General features: G+C 44.0%; 1 protein-coding gene and 1 long non-coding RNA gene across 2 annotated transcripts in view; one reads left to right on the top strand and one right to left on the bottom strand.

Annotated features, from left to right (window-relative positions):
• Positions 1–220: 220 nt before the first annotated feature.
• LOC132243964 (uncharacterized) lies at positions 221–2,990 on the bottom strand. Its single transcript, XR_009455527.1, has 2 exons — positions 2,463–2,990; positions 221–830 (listed from the first exon to the last, which is right to left on the bottom strand). It is a non-coding gene; the product is annotated as an uncharacterized LOC132243964 (long non-coding RNA).
• Positions 2,991–3,690: 700 nt separating this feature from the next.
• The window catches only part of DIS3L (DIS3 like exosome 3'-5' exoribonuclease), a 28,376-nt gene continuing 14,566 nt past the window's right edge, over positions 3,691–17,500 (top strand). The window contains exons 1-7 of the mRNA XM_014606010.3: positions 3,691–3,891; positions 6,964–7,117; positions 11,809–11,937; positions 13,774–13,909; positions 14,813–14,989; positions 15,774–15,852; positions 16,541–16,720. Of these exons, the coding sequence (XP_014461496.2) occupies positions 3,762–3,891; positions 6,964–7,117; positions 11,809–11,937; positions 13,774–13,909; positions 14,813–14,989; positions 15,774–15,852; positions 16,541–16,720 (985 nt within the window). The 5' untranslated portion in view covers positions 3,691–3,761. The remainder of the gene's footprint in view (positions 3,892–6,963; positions 7,118–11,808; positions 11,938–13,773; positions 13,910–14,812; positions 14,990–15,773; positions 15,853–16,540; positions 16,721–17,500) is intronic.

The following is a 17,500-nucleotide window of genomic DNA, read 5'->3' as shown; positions in this document are numbered from 1 at the left end:
CCAATGCTTACCACAATACAACGACAATGCAACAATCACTGCAGCCATGGATCATGATTGAGTTACTATTTGCTAGTGAGATAGATGAAGTGAAGGCGCCAGTCAGTGAAGTGAAGCTGTTTCTAGTAAGGTAACATTAATTAGTATTCTAAACTTTTTGTAGAACGCTACATATAATAAATCATGATGATATAAGTTACAATTTATATTGTATGTAAAATTTATATTTACAATATATTTAAATGTGTATTTAAATGTAATATTTAGATTTATAAAAATATGATAAATTCTATGATATAATTTACCTTCCACAGAATCGGCTATTAAATTATACAGTATCTACCTCTCTGCCAATCACTGGTGAGGGGTGGAGCCACTGGAAGATGTCTGTGAAATCAGCTCTTCATGCTATGATCAAGCCACAAAAATTGCTTTGTCTCACTGCAAGTAGACCCCTAGTTATAGAGGAAGATGAAAAAATGAATGAACTGAGCTGCATTCGATCAGGAGGGAAACTTGGACACTGAAGGACAATAAATGCACATTTTTTTAAATTCTACTCTGAATTGCAATTCATCATTAATTTGCATTTCTCTCCAGTGTTGATTATGAGATTAGCACTTTCCACTGCTAATAAAATACACTGTACAGAAAGCAAGCATAGCTGGGTTTGTTGTTAACATTTGTAGCAGAGTTGTACTTTGGGAAATAAAGAATTCCAGCTCATGGCATTTGTATCACCCCGCTCTTCTTTCAGTATGACTGTCCATCTGATAAGAAGCACTCGATCCACGTGCCCCCATAGGGTGACAATAATACGTGCTCATTTTCTAGAAAGGAAGAGAGGGATCATATAATTAGGGAGCTGGGCTTCTCTTTATTGTAAAAATATGGAAAATTTTCCTCCTTTAAATCTCTATCAATTACGCTATCTGACACCTCTTCCCCCGCACAGCTCCTTTGGGGGTTGGCAACCTGCAGTTTAGGAAAAGCGGCTCTATTGATATTTATGTTCTCTGCACCATATTGCCAACCCGGTGCACTCCATGAGACAACCCCCCTGCTCCCCCTTGTTCCCAACATCATGCTATTTCTCTGTAATTGATGGTGGGGGTTTGCTTTGTGATTTAAGTTCCAGGGGAAGGCCACTTGCCTCCAAAGCATGAGTGTAAATGACTCAATCCTTAGACTTAAAACACACAGTAGGAAAAAGTATCTTCCCCATCTACTCTACTTTTTCATCATACCCCAAGGAGTCCAGTCCTTTCCACTCTCCCTGCAGTTTCCATCCTGTTCCAAAATCTGCTCTGACCCTCGCTGTCTTCTTCTTTTCCCCGCATCACCCTGGCCCCAGCTCTGCTCCCCCTCTTCTTCCGTTGACCCCTTTCACTGGGGCTCCATGCGCTTCACAGTCCTTGTGTCCCAAGAGCGCTCTGTAAACAGAGTGGCCATCATTTTCCTTGCAGGCATGGCCTCACTCTCATGGGAAAGCAAGAACCAGCCGCCACCCTGGGCATAGCTTCTAGGAAAACAGTGGCCATCTCCTCTGCTTCCCTCCCTGACAGAAGCAGGAGATGACTGCCATTTGGAGTAGGGGACAACTCACCCGTTGGTATCCTTCGTATTTCCTTAAGACCCTTTTTTTGACTTAAGGCACCCCTTGGAAAATGCCAACCCTTCATTTTCATTTTTTTTTCTCTACAGAAAAATACTAGAGTGATTCTTCTGTTGCAAAGAGCTCGGAAAGACCGCAGCAGGGCAGAATGCTTTTAACACTATGGAGTCCTACATGAAATCTCTGCGTTTATCTTGCGAGTCATGTTTGCACACCCAACAGTGTGGTGCCCCATGGCACGCTTGAAAGGATCTCAAGGCACCCCAAAGGATGAGGCTGAAGTTGGTTGCTTATTCCCCATTCCTTATTCCCAGTTCCTTTTTTAAAGCGAATCTGTACCCAATACAAGCTTATTGTTAATGAATTACACATCCTAAAGAGAGAGAATTTAATGAGTAACCAACTTCAGCCTCATGGCTATGGGGCACTGCTAGTCGGCAGCGGCGCATGCACAAACTGTGCTTTGGGCTGGGCAAGACCCTGGCCACAGATGTCCAGAAGAGTCCCCCGGAGCCACAGAAACAGGGAGTGGGGTGGCCCAAAAAAGGATTTCCAATCATAATCTCAGCCCAAGCGCCAGGTCCTTATTCAAGCTGTTATACTTAGCCTGGGGGCTGTCAGTTGGCAGCCTGGCACGGCCAAACCGTAGGGTGGCCATCATCATTGGCGATGCGTAAGGGGTGCATGTGCATCCCCTGAGATTGGCAGTGCACCCCCTGCAAAAATGTCTATGAATCTATCGAATGTCTATGAAATCTATGGGGGCTGGACGTGATGACCCTCCGGGGTCCCTTCCAGCCTGAATGTCTATATGAAAAAGTGTCGTCAACATTGCCATCGAGCTCACCTTGCCCCCCCAGCCTCCGGGGGCACGTGGCATTCATGGCCGTCGTAGAGGACATTTCTGTTTTCTGCTATTGACACGAAACTCGACGCCTGTATGTCCTCTAGTTTTCTCTTCACCATGTGGGGTGGCCTCCTTTTTGGGCCACCCCACACCATGTCTCCCCACACCACGTCTCCGTGGCTTGCTTTCTGTACACCGTACAGGCAGTCCTCGGACTTGCAACACAATTGGTTCCTGTAAACCGTGTCTTAACATCGAAATGTTGCAACTCGGAACCAATCTTCTCATAAGAAACAATGTTATAAATGGGGGGTTGGTTCCTGAACCAAGGCCCGATACCCTGTTTTCACCAAAAATACCCCAGATTTTTGTACTTGATCAACTATAGATGAGTAATATAGCTACATGAATGTATTTATATTGTAAATAGCGATCACATTGATTTGGAAGGACTTCTTTGAGGTGACGTTTTGAAGGGCTCTCGGCTGGACTTTTTGAAGGACTCCTGGCTGGAGTCTTCTCAGACGTCCCGGCTGCAGGGTTTTCTGGCTTTCTTCGTCTGCTTTCTTAAAGAAAGCATCCCAGGAAGCGTGGACAGGTGTTCTCCAGGGAGACGCAGCCAACTTGTTGCATCAGATGAAACATCGTAAAGTTGAAACCGGGCGTCCATTTAAGTGCAAAACATTGTCAGGCGAGGACAGCCTGCATTTCATTTTTCTCTTCAAGAGACAAACTGAGGACATCGAGACGGCGGGTCTCGTATCCACAGAGGACAACCGGACCATCCTCCATGCCGTGCTTCGGGCTGGGCAGGACTCTTTGGGACGGGAAGCGTGGGGCAGGCGGAGAAGTCTTTGCCCCATCATCCCGTCTGCATCCGTCCCTCATGTAGGGCTCCGTACTTGAGGCCGGACATTATTTTCCACAGGAATTCGTCTATACGCCTAGCTAACGACATCCTCCCTCTTCAGGAGGTGCCATTCACGCTTTTAGTGGGTCCAGATGGTGTTGGAAAGAAGGACCCGCGGATGCACAACCGCAGGCCCGCAGGGCAATAGCAGCCTCCCCTCGCTGACAGGACGCGGCGCCGCCATTTTGAGCCGGGCACAACTCGCCCCTCGCTTCCACTTCTTTGTGGTTGTTTTGTTGTTTGTTTCTCCGTAGGAAAAATACCAGCGCCGCTGTCCCGAGGCGGCGAGTCCCGGCGCCGGAGCCGCAGCTCCGCCCCGGGCCTGGCCCGGCCCGCCCCGGCCGCCATGTCAGCCCCCCCCACGCCGGGCAGCGGGTGGAGCCGGCGCCATGCAGCGCGCTGAGAAGGTGGTGCAGCTGCGGGGGCCGCCGGGCCGGGCGGTGCGCGTCGTGCGGGAGCACTACCTGCGCCCCGACGTGCCCTGCCGCAGCGCCCTGTGCCGGGCCGCCTGCGCCCGCGGTGAGGGGGCGGCGCGCGGGGCCGGGCCGGGGCACCGTTAGGCCTCGGGGTGGTCTGTGGTGACGGGTGCCGCGCCACCGCCCCGTGGCGTTGGCAGCACGCGTGAAGCGCGTTGGCGACGCGGAGGGGTGCACACACGTGCAGGTGGACCCCGAGTGTGGGGGGGAAAGGTGCCGGCAGCCTATGCGGGTGGTCCAGGATCACGACACTGGCAGCGTCCGCGGGTGGTCCGCGATCGTGACACAGCTGGCAGCGTCTGTGGGCAGTCCGTGATCGCCAACACCGCCGGCAGCACCACCACCGACACCAAAGGGAAACCTGCCCCCGTGGTCCGTCAAAGTTGTTATATAACAACGGCGGAAAAAACGGTTATTTTCCTGTAGTCCAACAAAAGGTGAAAATGAAGAGCGGGCGGTTTCGGCGAGGTCCCAGCCCGTCCAGCGGAAGTCTGAAAGGGTCAGGCCCCGCTGCCATAGACGAAGCGTTTTGGCCACGGGGAAAAAAACCGGTTATTTTTCTGTAGTCAAGTAAAAAAAAAAGTGAAAATGAAGAGCGGGCGGTTTCGGAGGGGCCTCCAGCCTGTCCAGCAGAACAGGCCGCGCTGTCGCAGGTGAAGCGTTTTGGGAGGTGCTGTGAAACAACACAAACGCAGCAGCAGGAAATGTTCGGAGGGCCAAGAGAAGCGAGTGCGTAACAAAATGCCCTTCCGAAACAGGCTCTGCTGGTGTCGTGTGCCGCGCGTAACGCCTGCAGAGCCTCCGAGGCCTGAAGAAGGGCCTTTGTGCTGGAAAGCTTGCAAAGAACATTTTTCCACCTCTTTATATTGCACCTACCCAAAGACCCTTGTCTGCCCACGTCCTTAGACTGACACGGCGACAGCCAACAACCCTGCTTCCAAACCAGAAACGCGCACAAATAACCGAGGGCAGGGTTTAAAAAGAAAAAAACAGGAAAAGGAGAGACTTGGAAAGGGAAGGCGGTTGTTGCGAGGCTTTCCTGTAAATGGCTTGTGTGCATATAGGGACCACAATACGTTGTTAAAGGACTTTCTGAGTGTTATGTGGCAAGCCACTACATACTACACCCTGTTTAAAAGGATTTTTTTTTTTTTAAATATAAATTTTGGCAAGATTGTATCACGAGTTAAATCCTATAGATATCCATTAAGTATACTTGTAACGTGGCTGAGTGGTTAACATTGAAACTTTTTTGAATCTGCAGGAGCAGCAGTTTTTGTTCAGTAATTAAATTTAATTATCCGTATTATACCTGACAATCTTAGATGTGGGAAGACTGCCAGCTCCTGTGATTTCTAGTTTGATGTTGTTTTGTATAGCACAGTGCTATGATGTACACAATAGATTATCTTCAGTTGACCTTTTTTTAGTGTTTTTGTGTGTGGGGTGGGGGTTAATCCACTAATTTCTTTGCAGCAACATATTAACAATACTAGGTGATTAACATAGCAGATACAACAGGTTCAGGACAAAAAGAATAATGATTTTTCAGTTGAGTTTCTCACCCTGCCTATAAAAAGTGTTTTCTAAATTGTTTGCCTAGATCCACTACATTTCGGAACAAACCTCTTTTTTATATTTTTGGCCAGCTAATGAGATGGAGGCTCAGTAGATGCATATTTGTTGCCTAACATGTTGGGCAAGGTTATGCTTAGCATTCCCTGGGAAGCCTGGTGGCTGTAGAGATGTATGAGCAACTGCTTATGGACCCCCAGAGATTAAGAGTCACATTACAGTCTCAAAACCAAATGCTGTCCTCTCTCATGTCTGATTCCCTTCCTCCTGACTTCAGCGTAAATTGTGCTATAGATCAATGTCAGTATGTGCCTGTATGTAATTGTTCTAGGTAATTCAGGAGGAAGGCAGACATTTGTTTTTGTTCCTGACTCAACATGCTGTGCTGAGCAAACATATTTCATGCACTAGGAGAGCTTGTCTGCATAAATCATGCATACAGATATTTTTAAATGGCATCCTGTGCCTACTCAGAAGTTAGTGTAATCTAGGTCTGGATGTTAGGTAAGGATGGCTTAACATGCACAGCCTATATAAACCTTGAAGTGACATTTCACTTTTCAGAGAATTTGCCTTCCAATCTGTTGCTGAAAGATTAGCTTTATTATATCTCTTCGGCCATCAGTTTTAATACCGAGTTCAACGGTAGTTGTTGCCATGTCACTGTAAGCAGGACTGGCCTCAGTGACTAAATAACTTACAAGGATCACTGTTAACAAGACACATTGCATTGAATTGGTTCCTAGGAAACCTATGAAAGTCACTTAACTTGTCAAGATATGTATAGCATAAATATAATCCACCTAGACTGCTGTGCGTGTAATGATTAAATGCTAATAATGGCATTAGGAACAAATGGATACAGAGGAAAAACATAGCTGAGACCCAAAGAAAAAGCTGCTTATGCTGAGGTTACTTGGAATGCCAATAAAATTAAAACAATTCATGCTTGGGTACATTTTCTGATTTCTGCTCTGTTTTTTCCAACATTTTAGATGGTTAAGTCCAGCCGAATACATGTGACACCTTCCTTTAGGATGAATTAGATTTGAAAACTTTCCCATTTTGGCAAAGTGTTTTTTTTCCAAATGTGTATGCTTATGTGCATGTTATTAATATGGGGAAAGGGCTCTAGGCAAGCCTGCCAGCAGCAAGTGGGTTATTGGCTGGTAACAACATCTGTGGGAGCAATTCCTGGAAAGAATACGCCCCATTGCATAAATCCATAGGAGATTTTGTGTCAAATCTTTTTTTCAATTTTTTTCCACAATAGCAGAGAAAATGATCTATTGTCTGCACGCTAAGTGTTATAATGAAATCAGACCTTTGTTCCCTTTCAGTTATTTTTATAATATTATGTCAGTATAGAAGCCCTCAATCCCAAAAAGCAAAATGAGACAAGGTTGTACCATATGAGACATTAGAAAAATAGGAGGTTAAAGATGCGTATATATTTTTATTCTGTAGCATGGCAGACATTTATTAATAAACCAGTGTTGCAAATGTTGTTTACACCTCTAAAATTTGAATTATGTTTCAGATGGGAAATTGTTGTCAGATGATGTGACTCACTATGTTGTCCCTGACTGGAAGGTTGTTCAAGATTACCTTGAGATTCTTGAGTTTCCAGAATTGAAGGGTATTATTTTCATGCAAACAGCATGTCAAGCCGTGCAGCATCAGAGAGGCCGCAGGTATTTATCCCATAATAATTTACTACTCCTTCAGATTTTTGAAATGTGCAGGTATTAAAGTGGGAAGATGTATACGTGTTTCAGCATAGCAATCTGAACTTGACAGAAGATCCTCTTTTATTTTTTGAATAAATCTTTCAAGAGTTCTAATGTAATTTTAGAGGGAAGAAATTGTGACTGACTTGATATCCAGAGGCATCATTTCCTATTCTATTTTCATAAGATAGGAGCAGTATGATTACTGTTGTTGTTATTATTATGTAATCTAATGACCTCATGGCAATAGTTAAAGACACTATACCCATGTGACATAATCTTTTTTTTGTAGTTTCCAGGCTGTAAATGTGTATGTCAGGATAGAGGGGCAATGTAAGGTTACTAATGGGATTGGTTTAACCCTAGCATGGTAATTTAGTAAAATGAGTACTTTGCATGAGTACTTTGCAGTTGCAACTTTTCTTTAAGAGGAACAGTTATCATATTATAATTTAATGTTTATATTACATAGCACACAGGGGCTGCAGTTGGCACTCACTGATATTGTACAAATACATATGAAGATGAGGTTTCTGCCCCAAAGAGGAGGCAACTTTAAGCCTTGATCAAGCTATAATTTATGTGCTTTGTACTTACTGTACCCTATTGAAAAAAGGTTGCTATATATATAGAAAGAGAGAGAGTTAGAAATACAGTGTATTTATTAATTGGGGCATTCATTACAGAAGTTAAAGTTGGCATTCTTTTGGATTAAAGTGGCAATAAGTCATGGTGATGCATGACTTGCTTCCAAGTAATATATAAAAACATTAAAATAAATACAGCGAGGAAAAAGCATGTGCTGACTAGCTGGAGGTATTGACATTTGAACCAGCAGTTTTTCTATTATGTTTTAATTATTAAGATAGTAATCAATTTTCCAATAACAGTAAAAATTGTGTTTAGCTTTATTTGGAAAAACTCCTTAAAATAATGGATAGTAATTTGAAGTTTTTAACGCTTCTTACCAATCTCTAAAATTGTGTTTCAGATATTCCCTTGAAGGGAAATATGGGTTTCTAATTTACAGAAAAGAGGGAGCCTGAGCAAAAGAGGTTTTATGCCGTTATGACTCTATATTCTCGGAAAAGATTAAATCTCAGATCAGTAGAAAAAAATGGATGCTTAAAATAATCAAAAGTCTTTAGTGGAAAGTCTTTAGTCTTTATCCATCATTTAAACAGCAGCCTAAATGTTTATGCTTCTTTACAGTCAAATAAAACAATATCCCTACACCAAAGATACTGCAATAAAAACTGTACGTTTAAACGAAAACTGGTTTATTTTAAGAAACACTGTAACTTTTAAATGTTTTAATAAAGTTTGCCTGCAAGTGAACTTTACAACTAAGGGAGCTAGAAGTGCACCCATATTTCAGTTGCATACCAGATCGGCACCAGTAAAAGGAAAATTAACATTATTGGCAATCAGCTTTTTTTGGCCAGTGTAGCCAGTAATGCCACCGATAAATGCTGCATGCACGCACACAGCCGAATCATGCACGCAGCCAGGAGTGCAGCCTTGAAGCTTGGAGAGCAGCATCTGGCTGGTAAGTCTGTGGGGGAGAAGGGGTGTGGAGGGGGAGCAGAGTGAGGCCCTCACAGTAAGGGAGGGAGTGGGGCAGGGGCAGGCGCTGCCTGGCTAGAGTGCAACCCCAGGGGAGACGTGCCCCACCTGGACGTGTGCATGGGGCGAGGGCAAGCTATCTGCTGTGGTTTCAGGGCGGGGCTACAATGGCCTCTTCCTGGCAGGGGGGCTGGGCTGGGGCTGGGTTCTGAGTGGGCAGGGGCAGGGTGGGTGGCAGTGGCGCTAGGAGTGGTGGCTATGGGGTGGGATATGGGCATCCCCAAATTCACTGTAGCCACCCCTCCCATCACCACCACTGCCTGCTCCACCCGCCCTGAGTGCAGCCCTGGCCCAGCCCCCACACTGGGAAGAGGCCAGTGCAGCATCTGGCTCTGAGCCTGCAGTGGGCAGCCTGCCTTCACCCCACGCATAAATCCACGGGGGGTGAAGGTACATGCCCCCTATGCCTCCCCCGGGTGTGCACTCAGCAGCAGGGAGTCGCCCCCTCTCCCCATCTCATGTCCCTATGGACGAGCCACCCACAGCTCTGTTCTGCTCCCAGCGAGGTCACATTCACTGCCCTGGCTGTGCAGCTCCTGTCCCTGTCCCTGCCCCATTTTCCTCGCTGCGGGAGCCTCGATCTGCCTTCCCCCCCCGACTTACTAGCCAGATACTGCTTTCCAAGCTGCTGGACTGCATTCTTGTAAATCAGCTATCGGATCAGTATCAGCAGATATAGCTGGCTAATAATTGTCATTCGGTATTGGCCAAGAAATCTTTATCAGTGCACCCCTAAAGAATGTGGAAGCCACAGATGTTGATTTTTTTTAGTCAGTTCTGGTTTAATTTAATTAAACAAAGGTATAGATGGAAGCCTGAATTAGACATTTAAGTAAGTGTGAGAGTGATATTGTAGCCGTGATGGTCCAGGCATTATGCAAGGCCACCTCTAAAAGATATCACCCTAAAAAAATAAACCTAAATACTAAAAGAAAAACTCTAAGAATTATACTAAAAGTTGCTGTAACACAGGTTAATCATGGGCTACAGGAGTTCAACTTCTTGATCTAAAACCATGATTCTCTACAGTCTGAGCCAGGGGTCAGTAACTTTTTAGGCTGGGTTCAGATGAACGCCACCATGTGATGCCACACACCACATGTTCAGCTGTTCATGCTGCAAGGGAGCAGTGCAAGGGAGCAGTGTAGAGGGGTTTTTTTGACCCCTAGATATCCAGGGATCAGAAAAACCCGCAGTGAAAAGAAGTGGAGTGGTGCATGCTGCGGCAGCGTATGCTTCTTAAAGCTGGAGCCTGGCTGGCCGAAGCTGTACTCCACTGCTGGCTAGCTCTGCATGGCAGGAGCAACACAGCTGCAGCCCTGGGAGGCTCCGAGGACTCCAGGTAAGGCTGCGGGGGCCAGCCCAGTGCTGATCTCAGCCTCTCCCACCCCACCTGGGGTAACTTGCTGCGTGCCAGAGCATACATGGCACAGGCGTTCTGCAGGGACAACTAGTGACAGCACAGGGTGCACCACTGCTAGTTGTCTATTTGGTTTCCCCGGGATAACTAGCAGTGGTGCACGCTGTGCTGTCACTGGTTGTCCCAGGGAAACCAAATGTCCACACATGTCTGGACGTGGCCTTAGTGGTGAGCTGAATTACCAAATCTTGGTCCAAAGACACACAACCCTTTGCAATCTGACTGCCATCACCACCAAGTTTCCCTGCTGCTGAGTTGTTGCTGATGCCCTGGCTTCATGGGTTGGATTAAATTGCTTGGTGGGCTGAATCCAGCCCATGGGCCATATGTTGCTGACCCCTGGTCTGAGCTAAAAGATCTGTAGCTCAAGCAGATGGACAGTGTACACCTAATTGTGATTCACTCACAAGAGGGGGGCAGAGAGTTGCATTGTGATGTGGAACTACATTACAGAGGTAAGGTGTTTTTTTTCTTTTCCATTGTAACTTGATGTTACAAAGTTCAGTAAGTAAGTTCAGTATGTACAAGTGCAAAGTCCTGCACTTTTGACAGAACAATGCCACAGGCTAGGAACTCACTGGCTAAGCAGCAGCTTTGCAGAAAAGGATCTGGGGGTTACAGTGGACAATACGCTTGAATATGAGCCAGCAGTGTGCCCTTGTTGCCACAAAGGCTTTATTCTTGTAGAATAAAGATAATGTGCACACATTTTAAATGTTGCCACGAAGGCTAATGGCAACCTGGGCTGCATTAATAGGAGTATTGCCGGCAGATCAAGAGAAGTGATTCTCCCCCTCTATTTGGCGCTAGTGAGGCCACATCTGGAATACTGTGTCCCACTACAGAATGGATGTGGACAAATTGGAGGGGGTCCAGCAGAGGGCAACAAAAATGGTTAGAGGGCTAGGGAACATGACTTACAAGGAGAGGCTGAGGTAACTGGACATATTTAACCAGGAGAGGAGAAGGCTGAAGTGGGATTTAATAGCAGCCTTCAACTCCCTGAAGGATGGCTACAAAGAGGACGGAGTGAGACTGTTCTGAGTGGTGGCAGATGACAACAAGGAGCAGTGGTTTCAAGTTGCTGCAAGAGAAGTTGAGGTTAGATATTAGGAAAAATTTTCTCACTAGAAAAGTAGTAAAGCACTGGAACAGGTTACCCAGAGAGGTTATGGAATCTCCATTCATGGAGGTTTTTAAGACCTGGGTAGACAAAGCCTTGGCTGAGATGATACAGTTGCAGATGGCCCTGTTTTGAGCAGGGGGTTGGACTAGATGACCTCCTGAGGTCCCTTCCAGCCCTAATTGTCTGTGATTCTAATTAAGTCTTATTACAGCACTGTGATGCTGAAAAACATGTATTTCTCCATTTGTAGAATAAAGATAATGAGACATGCAGAAATGGAAGCTTGCCTGATGTCACAAAATGCATTAGTGATAGATAGAGAGTAGAGCCTTGGTGTTGTGACTCAACTCCCCGCTCTTACCAACAGGATTTGGCCTTGTATTGTTGCAGTTTGCATTGAATTTTCTGGTTCTGTTTCCAGCTGGAGCTGAAATAGCAATGTTAAGAAGGCACCTGGCTACATTTGTTTTGTTTTTGTTCCAGACAGTACAACAAACTGCGAAATCTAATGAAGGACGCCCGTCATGACTGTATTCTGTTTGCTAATGAATTCCAGCAGCATTCCTATCTGCCAAGAGAGAGGGGAGAATCTATGGAGAAATGGCAGACCAGGTTTGTTTTAACTAATAACCATATGTTGCATTGGACATAAACATATGAAGGTGTGGATAATTTATGTCTAAAAATGTAAGGCACTGGATATATAAAATGTAATGCTGCTGTTTGCTTGGCCATACAGTAATATAGCAGCTCTTAACTAAGGGTCCATGGCCCCTTGAGGGGCTGCAAGCAGGTTTCAGGGAGCACATAAGGGCTGCAGATCTGGCACAGTCATGATCTCGGAGGTCACCTGGGACAGGCTACACCCAAGCTAAGCCCACTGCAACTGCCTGGTTCACAGAAGAACACGGATTTTCTCCTTTAAAGGAGAAAAATGTAGGAAACTCCAGGTTTCCCTTGCAGGCTCGCAGTGTTCCAGCCTGCAAGGGGCTGCATGGGGCTGGCATGTGCGGGAGTAGGCCGAAACAGCTGGGAGCATCATGTGGCAACCAGGCAGTGATGGAGAGCAGCTCCCCACAGATAAATTGTGTGAGGGAATAAGGGGGGCATGGGCAATGTATCAGGGTGGGGGAGGGGCATGTGCTCAACCCCCAATTTCTGTGGGCACAGGGCTGCAGTGTGGCTGGACTGGCCAGTGGGACCTGGTGGAGTGGGCAGTGAGACTTGCTGCCACTGCCAGGACCCCTGTGCCAACCATGCAGCCAGCAGCGGGAGGAGCAGCGGACCAGTGTGGGGGGGAGGGATGTGTTGCCCTCACCTGCTGTCATCGCTGGAGGGGAGATGGGGTGGGAGGCAGTGAAGGCAGCGTGAAAGAAGTGGCAGTGTCATCTGCCCCCACGCATTCCCCCCCATACTGTGGGTCAGGCATGAGGAGTGCCAGCAGGGCTGGGTGCGTGGGGGGCTTCAGGCCAGGAGTGAGGGGCACCAGCAAGGCCAGGAGGCTTTGGGTTGGGAGTTAGGGGACTGGCAGGGCCAGGGGGCTGCAGGTTGGGAATGAGGGAGGCCTCGAGTCCAAAAAGTTTGAGAGCCACTGCAGGAAAACATAATAATTGAAGTTTTAGATTGTCCTTTTGTGATTAAGAATATATTCTATATTGCTTTTAGATATTTTTGTGTCTCTTTTTTAATGTAATCCCAGGTTAATTATACTTAAAAAAATTAAATTGAACTGATGTCAAATTGGAGCCGGGTTCTCAGGAAAACTTTACCAGAAGTGAATAGAATATGTTCTCATTAGAATGTTCACACAGAACAAATGTAGGCCTCTTCTGAACAGAACGTGTGTCTATAAATGAGATAATTGTTAATAATCTTTTATTTTATCCGAATATTTTCATCAGCGGTCTGGAAAACATTACGCTAGACTTTCAAAAGGTTGAGGGTTACTTTCTATATAAAATTCCTGCCAATACTTGCTCAACTTTATACTTGTATATGTGCACACATTTTGAATTTTTGACACATAAGTAAATTGCAGGCTTTATAACAATGATTGACTAATTTTGTTCTCTGCTTGGGAAACTAGTATATTCCTACTAATACCTACTGCCAGATGCTGTAGCAGGTATAGAGGAGTTGAAACTGTGACCACATTCCAGTTTATTTTCCACGGACTTGCATTCAAAGGAATACTAAGCTGTATTGTGGACCCATGTGGATGTGCTGGGGACAGAGTAAGGCTCCCCATGCATTCTCTACCATTAACTTCCAGAGAGCACCCAGGATGAGACAGCTAGAATTTTGTTTGTCTATTAGGTGCACGCTAACCTGTTTTCTGAACTTAAACTTACACACGTTAGAAATGTAATGACTTGTATACAGGTCCTGGAAATGTGTTACACGGTCATAAATGTAATCTGACACAAAGCACGTACTTTGTTTTTCCAGGAGTATTTACAATGCAGCAGTCTGGTATTATAATCATTGTTTGGGTCAGATGCCAGTTGTTATGGTAACAGAAGATGAAGATGCTATCAGACAATATGGAAATGAAACAGAAGGAGTGTTTGTGATTTCATTCAAGGTAAAGTACCAATAGAAATAGAAGAAAAGACATCTTTGTGCCACATCGCCATCTTAACAAATCAAGCACTTTTAAAGACCAGTGTATATTTTATGTCATCTCAAAGATTTTTTGGAAAATAATACAATAATAATGTTACTCTGTGTGCATAAATGAACAAAAGGCAATCAGTATTATGAATATTATCAGAATTGGTGATAAAACAGAACCTGGAAGAAAACAGCTCCAAAAAAGAGGTGTTCCTTGCTCAGAGAGGCCTTGTCATCATTTTTTCATTGTTTAATTTAGTGTTAGTGAACAGCGAAAGACTGACAGTCTACATTACTGAAGTCTACATTGCCGTTATAGCAGTCAGCAGCAGCACAAGACTAATCCACATCGCTTTACTGGTGTACTGTAGTCTTGACTAATTGGGATTCACTACAGTAGTGAAAAGGAGCTGATTTTCCATTACTTATTTTGTTACTGGTGTCTGGGAGATTGCTGGGCAAAGGGGAAGTACCTTAGGCTGTAAAAAGAATGTTGCCAAGCTAATAACCTCTAAAAAATTACATATTTTTCAGATCTTTAAAGTAAAGTACTTTAAAGGAAATTTGATTTTTTTTTAGTAATTTCACTGTAATAGTCTAAGATACAATCTTAAAAATAGTCTGTTGTTTATTTATTATTTAAAAAATATATATCCCTTCTCTACTGTGGCATATTTGTGTTGGGATTGGCTTTTGGTGTTTAAGCTACTTTGGAGTGGACACTTGGCTACCACAGAAAAGTACTGCGTATTTAGACAGAGCGTAATAGGAATGACAGTTGTTATACAGAATTCTGTTGTTGTTGCAAGAAACATTGTTAACTGAAACATAAATCTCTTAAATCTTTTGTTGTCCATTTATAAATTACGTATAGAATTACTTGGATAACTTTTGGCTGGACTTAAAGGCTGCTCATGAACTCTTTGATTCCATACTTCAATCTCGACGTGAACGGGAGAGTGAAAGCCAAGAAAATAATGGGAAGGAGTATCCTGAACATCTTCCTATGGAAGTATTGGAGGCTGGGATCAAATCTGGAAGATACATACAGGTAATATATTATTTATAAAGTGTACATAGAAGAGTAAGATGAAGCTGGGGAGAAGGAACTCTTTTTGGAAGTGTTCAACAAAATGGATATGGTGGGAGGAAGAGGTGATATGAAATAAAGAAAAAATGGAAATCTCTTGCAGGAAAGAAGCACAAAAGCTAGAGTATGAGCAGCAAGTAAAAGGACTAAATTGCAAAGATATTGAGCTTCTGATCTCCCTTGAATCCAGCCCATATCATTAGTATAAAAATAAGCCATTACTCTCTTATGCATTTGGTGGCATAAGTTTAACTGTTAGTGACATGTGTCCATATCATGAAAAATTAAACTTACCACAGGAGACCAGCATTGTTTCCTTTGGCAGACTTAGCAAAGAAACAAGAATAGAATAAGCATAGAGATTTAAATTTTACCTCTAGGTTCAGGATCAGATGTGGCAGTGCAGTATAAATCAGGCTTGAAGTAATTCTTGTGTTATATCTGTTTGAATAAAGAGAGAACTGTAGTCTTCAGAGCTTTCATCAGCACCAAATAGAATTAAACATCTAGAAAGAATTCTTAGCTCTTTCAGTAATTCAGTATTGTCGGTTCTGCATTGTGTATTCTCCCTATAAAGAACAGCATTATCTTATTCAAAGTATTCTGTGAAAATGATCAGAAAATGTCTCTTTAAAAATAGATTTTTAACAAGTGAGTTGTTTTTCAAGCTAGATGTATTGAGGCATAGAGATTTTCTTTCCTTAAAGCTACTTCTATTTGTTAAATGCTTTTTACTTTATTTTAGGGTATCCTGAATGTCAATAAGCATAGAGCACAAATGGAAGCTTTTGTTCGACTTCAGGGAGCCAGCAGGAAAAAAAAAGGTGAAAAAGTTTACAATTAAATGTGTACAATAAAAAAGTTTACAATAAAAGCTTCCATTTCCAGTATAGTGTCCCCTTCCAGCCTACTTGGGAACAAAAGTTTCCAGGCTCTCTACAAGAAGCCATGTCAGCCCCTCAGTCATTAAGATAGTGATGAAAGGGAATTTTAGAAATGAGGATGTGTAAAATTGGAATCCAAAAACAGTTCTGTGTAGACCTCTTCAAAAACAATCATCTGTATTTAGCTTCTCATTTTCCCACTGCCTGCACCTAAACTGATGGCTTCCTATGTCCTGCTAAAGGGTTTATCTGGACCTTTCCACGAGTGGACCCTAGTGCACATACTTATCCTGTGTGCTTTGTTTTGGTCTCAGTGCAGCCACTTATATGGCTGAAGTTAATTAAGTGCGGAGGTGAAAGCAGAAAAAGGGAAATGATGTGGGCTGATGATAGAATCCAACATTTTTTTTTATCTAAGGCTCCAAACATAAAACTGCCTGATAATTCTTTCAAGAACTGGAGGAAGATTTCTTGTGGCATTGGGTACTTACTAGTAATCCTTTTGGGAGCAGCTATGTAAGAACAGCCATTTTGCTATGAACTGTTATTTCAGCAAAACACTGCTGAAGGAGGCAGTGTGCAACAGATTTATAATCTTATTTAACTATTATTATTACTTCAAACTTAGATCTCCAGAGTGATATACTTATTTATGGTACCAAAGCTCGGAACCGAGCAATCCATGGTGATGTGGTAGCTGTAGAGTTATTGCCGCTGCATGAATGGAAAGGAAGAACCGTTGCTCTTTGTGAGAATGAGGCTGATGAAAAAGCATCAGGTGATACCTCCAGTGAACCTATGCCCACAGGTAAAGTGGATCATGATACAATGTAGGTTTGGAGTATTTGCTTTCCTCAACTTGCTGGACTATATTGTGGTTTTAATGATAGGAACTGTCCCCTCCTGCCCTTCCAAAATGTCCATGGTTTATCATTGAGGTTTAACATACCATACCATAATGGTATGGTATTGATATTACACAAAATCATATTAAAAAGAACATTATTACAGTTGCAAGTCAAGCACTCAAAAGTTAGGCAGTGTCAGGATTCAAGTTGCCAGTGCAACCTTATTTCAGCATTGTTCAGCAGAGGTATTTTCATACAGCCTGTAATTACATGATCATATACAACTTTTTCCATAGCACCCCTGCCATCATCAGTGCACAAGGTAGCCCTCCTCTGGAGATGAATCGGGGCTGTGCAACAAAGGAGGCTGTTGTTTGATGAACTCCTGTGTTAATTTGTTGCAGAACCTGGTATACGCATAGTGAAGGAAGCAGGGGACAGTAGGAAGACAAGTGATGGTTTTGTGGTTAAGGCAGTTTCCATGGAGAACTGGATTCTGTCCCACCAGTGGTACAGCATTCCTATGTACTGTCAGACAGATCACTTAAAACTTTCAAAAGTGGTTGCCAATTATGTTTTCCTCATTATCTGGGTGCCTCCCTTAAGACCCTGGGCTGTGGTTTGATATTAATGGGAGCATTTTATATAATGCTTCCATTCTTTGTGTCAGGTCCTAGTTTTTGCAAATTGGTGCCCAAATTTAGTGAATTCTTTTGACCTTAAGCACTAAATGCCTGGGG

This window comes from Alligator mississippiensis, chromosome 11 (genome assembly GCF_030867095.1).
Source record: "Alligator mississippiensis isolate rAllMis1 chromosome 11, rAllMis1, whole genome shotgun sequence".
Taxonomy (NCBI): Eukaryota; Metazoa; Chordata; order Crocodylia; family Alligatoridae; genus Alligator; species Alligator mississippiensis.
This window is presented reverse-complemented; position numbering and strand designations above follow the sequence as displayed.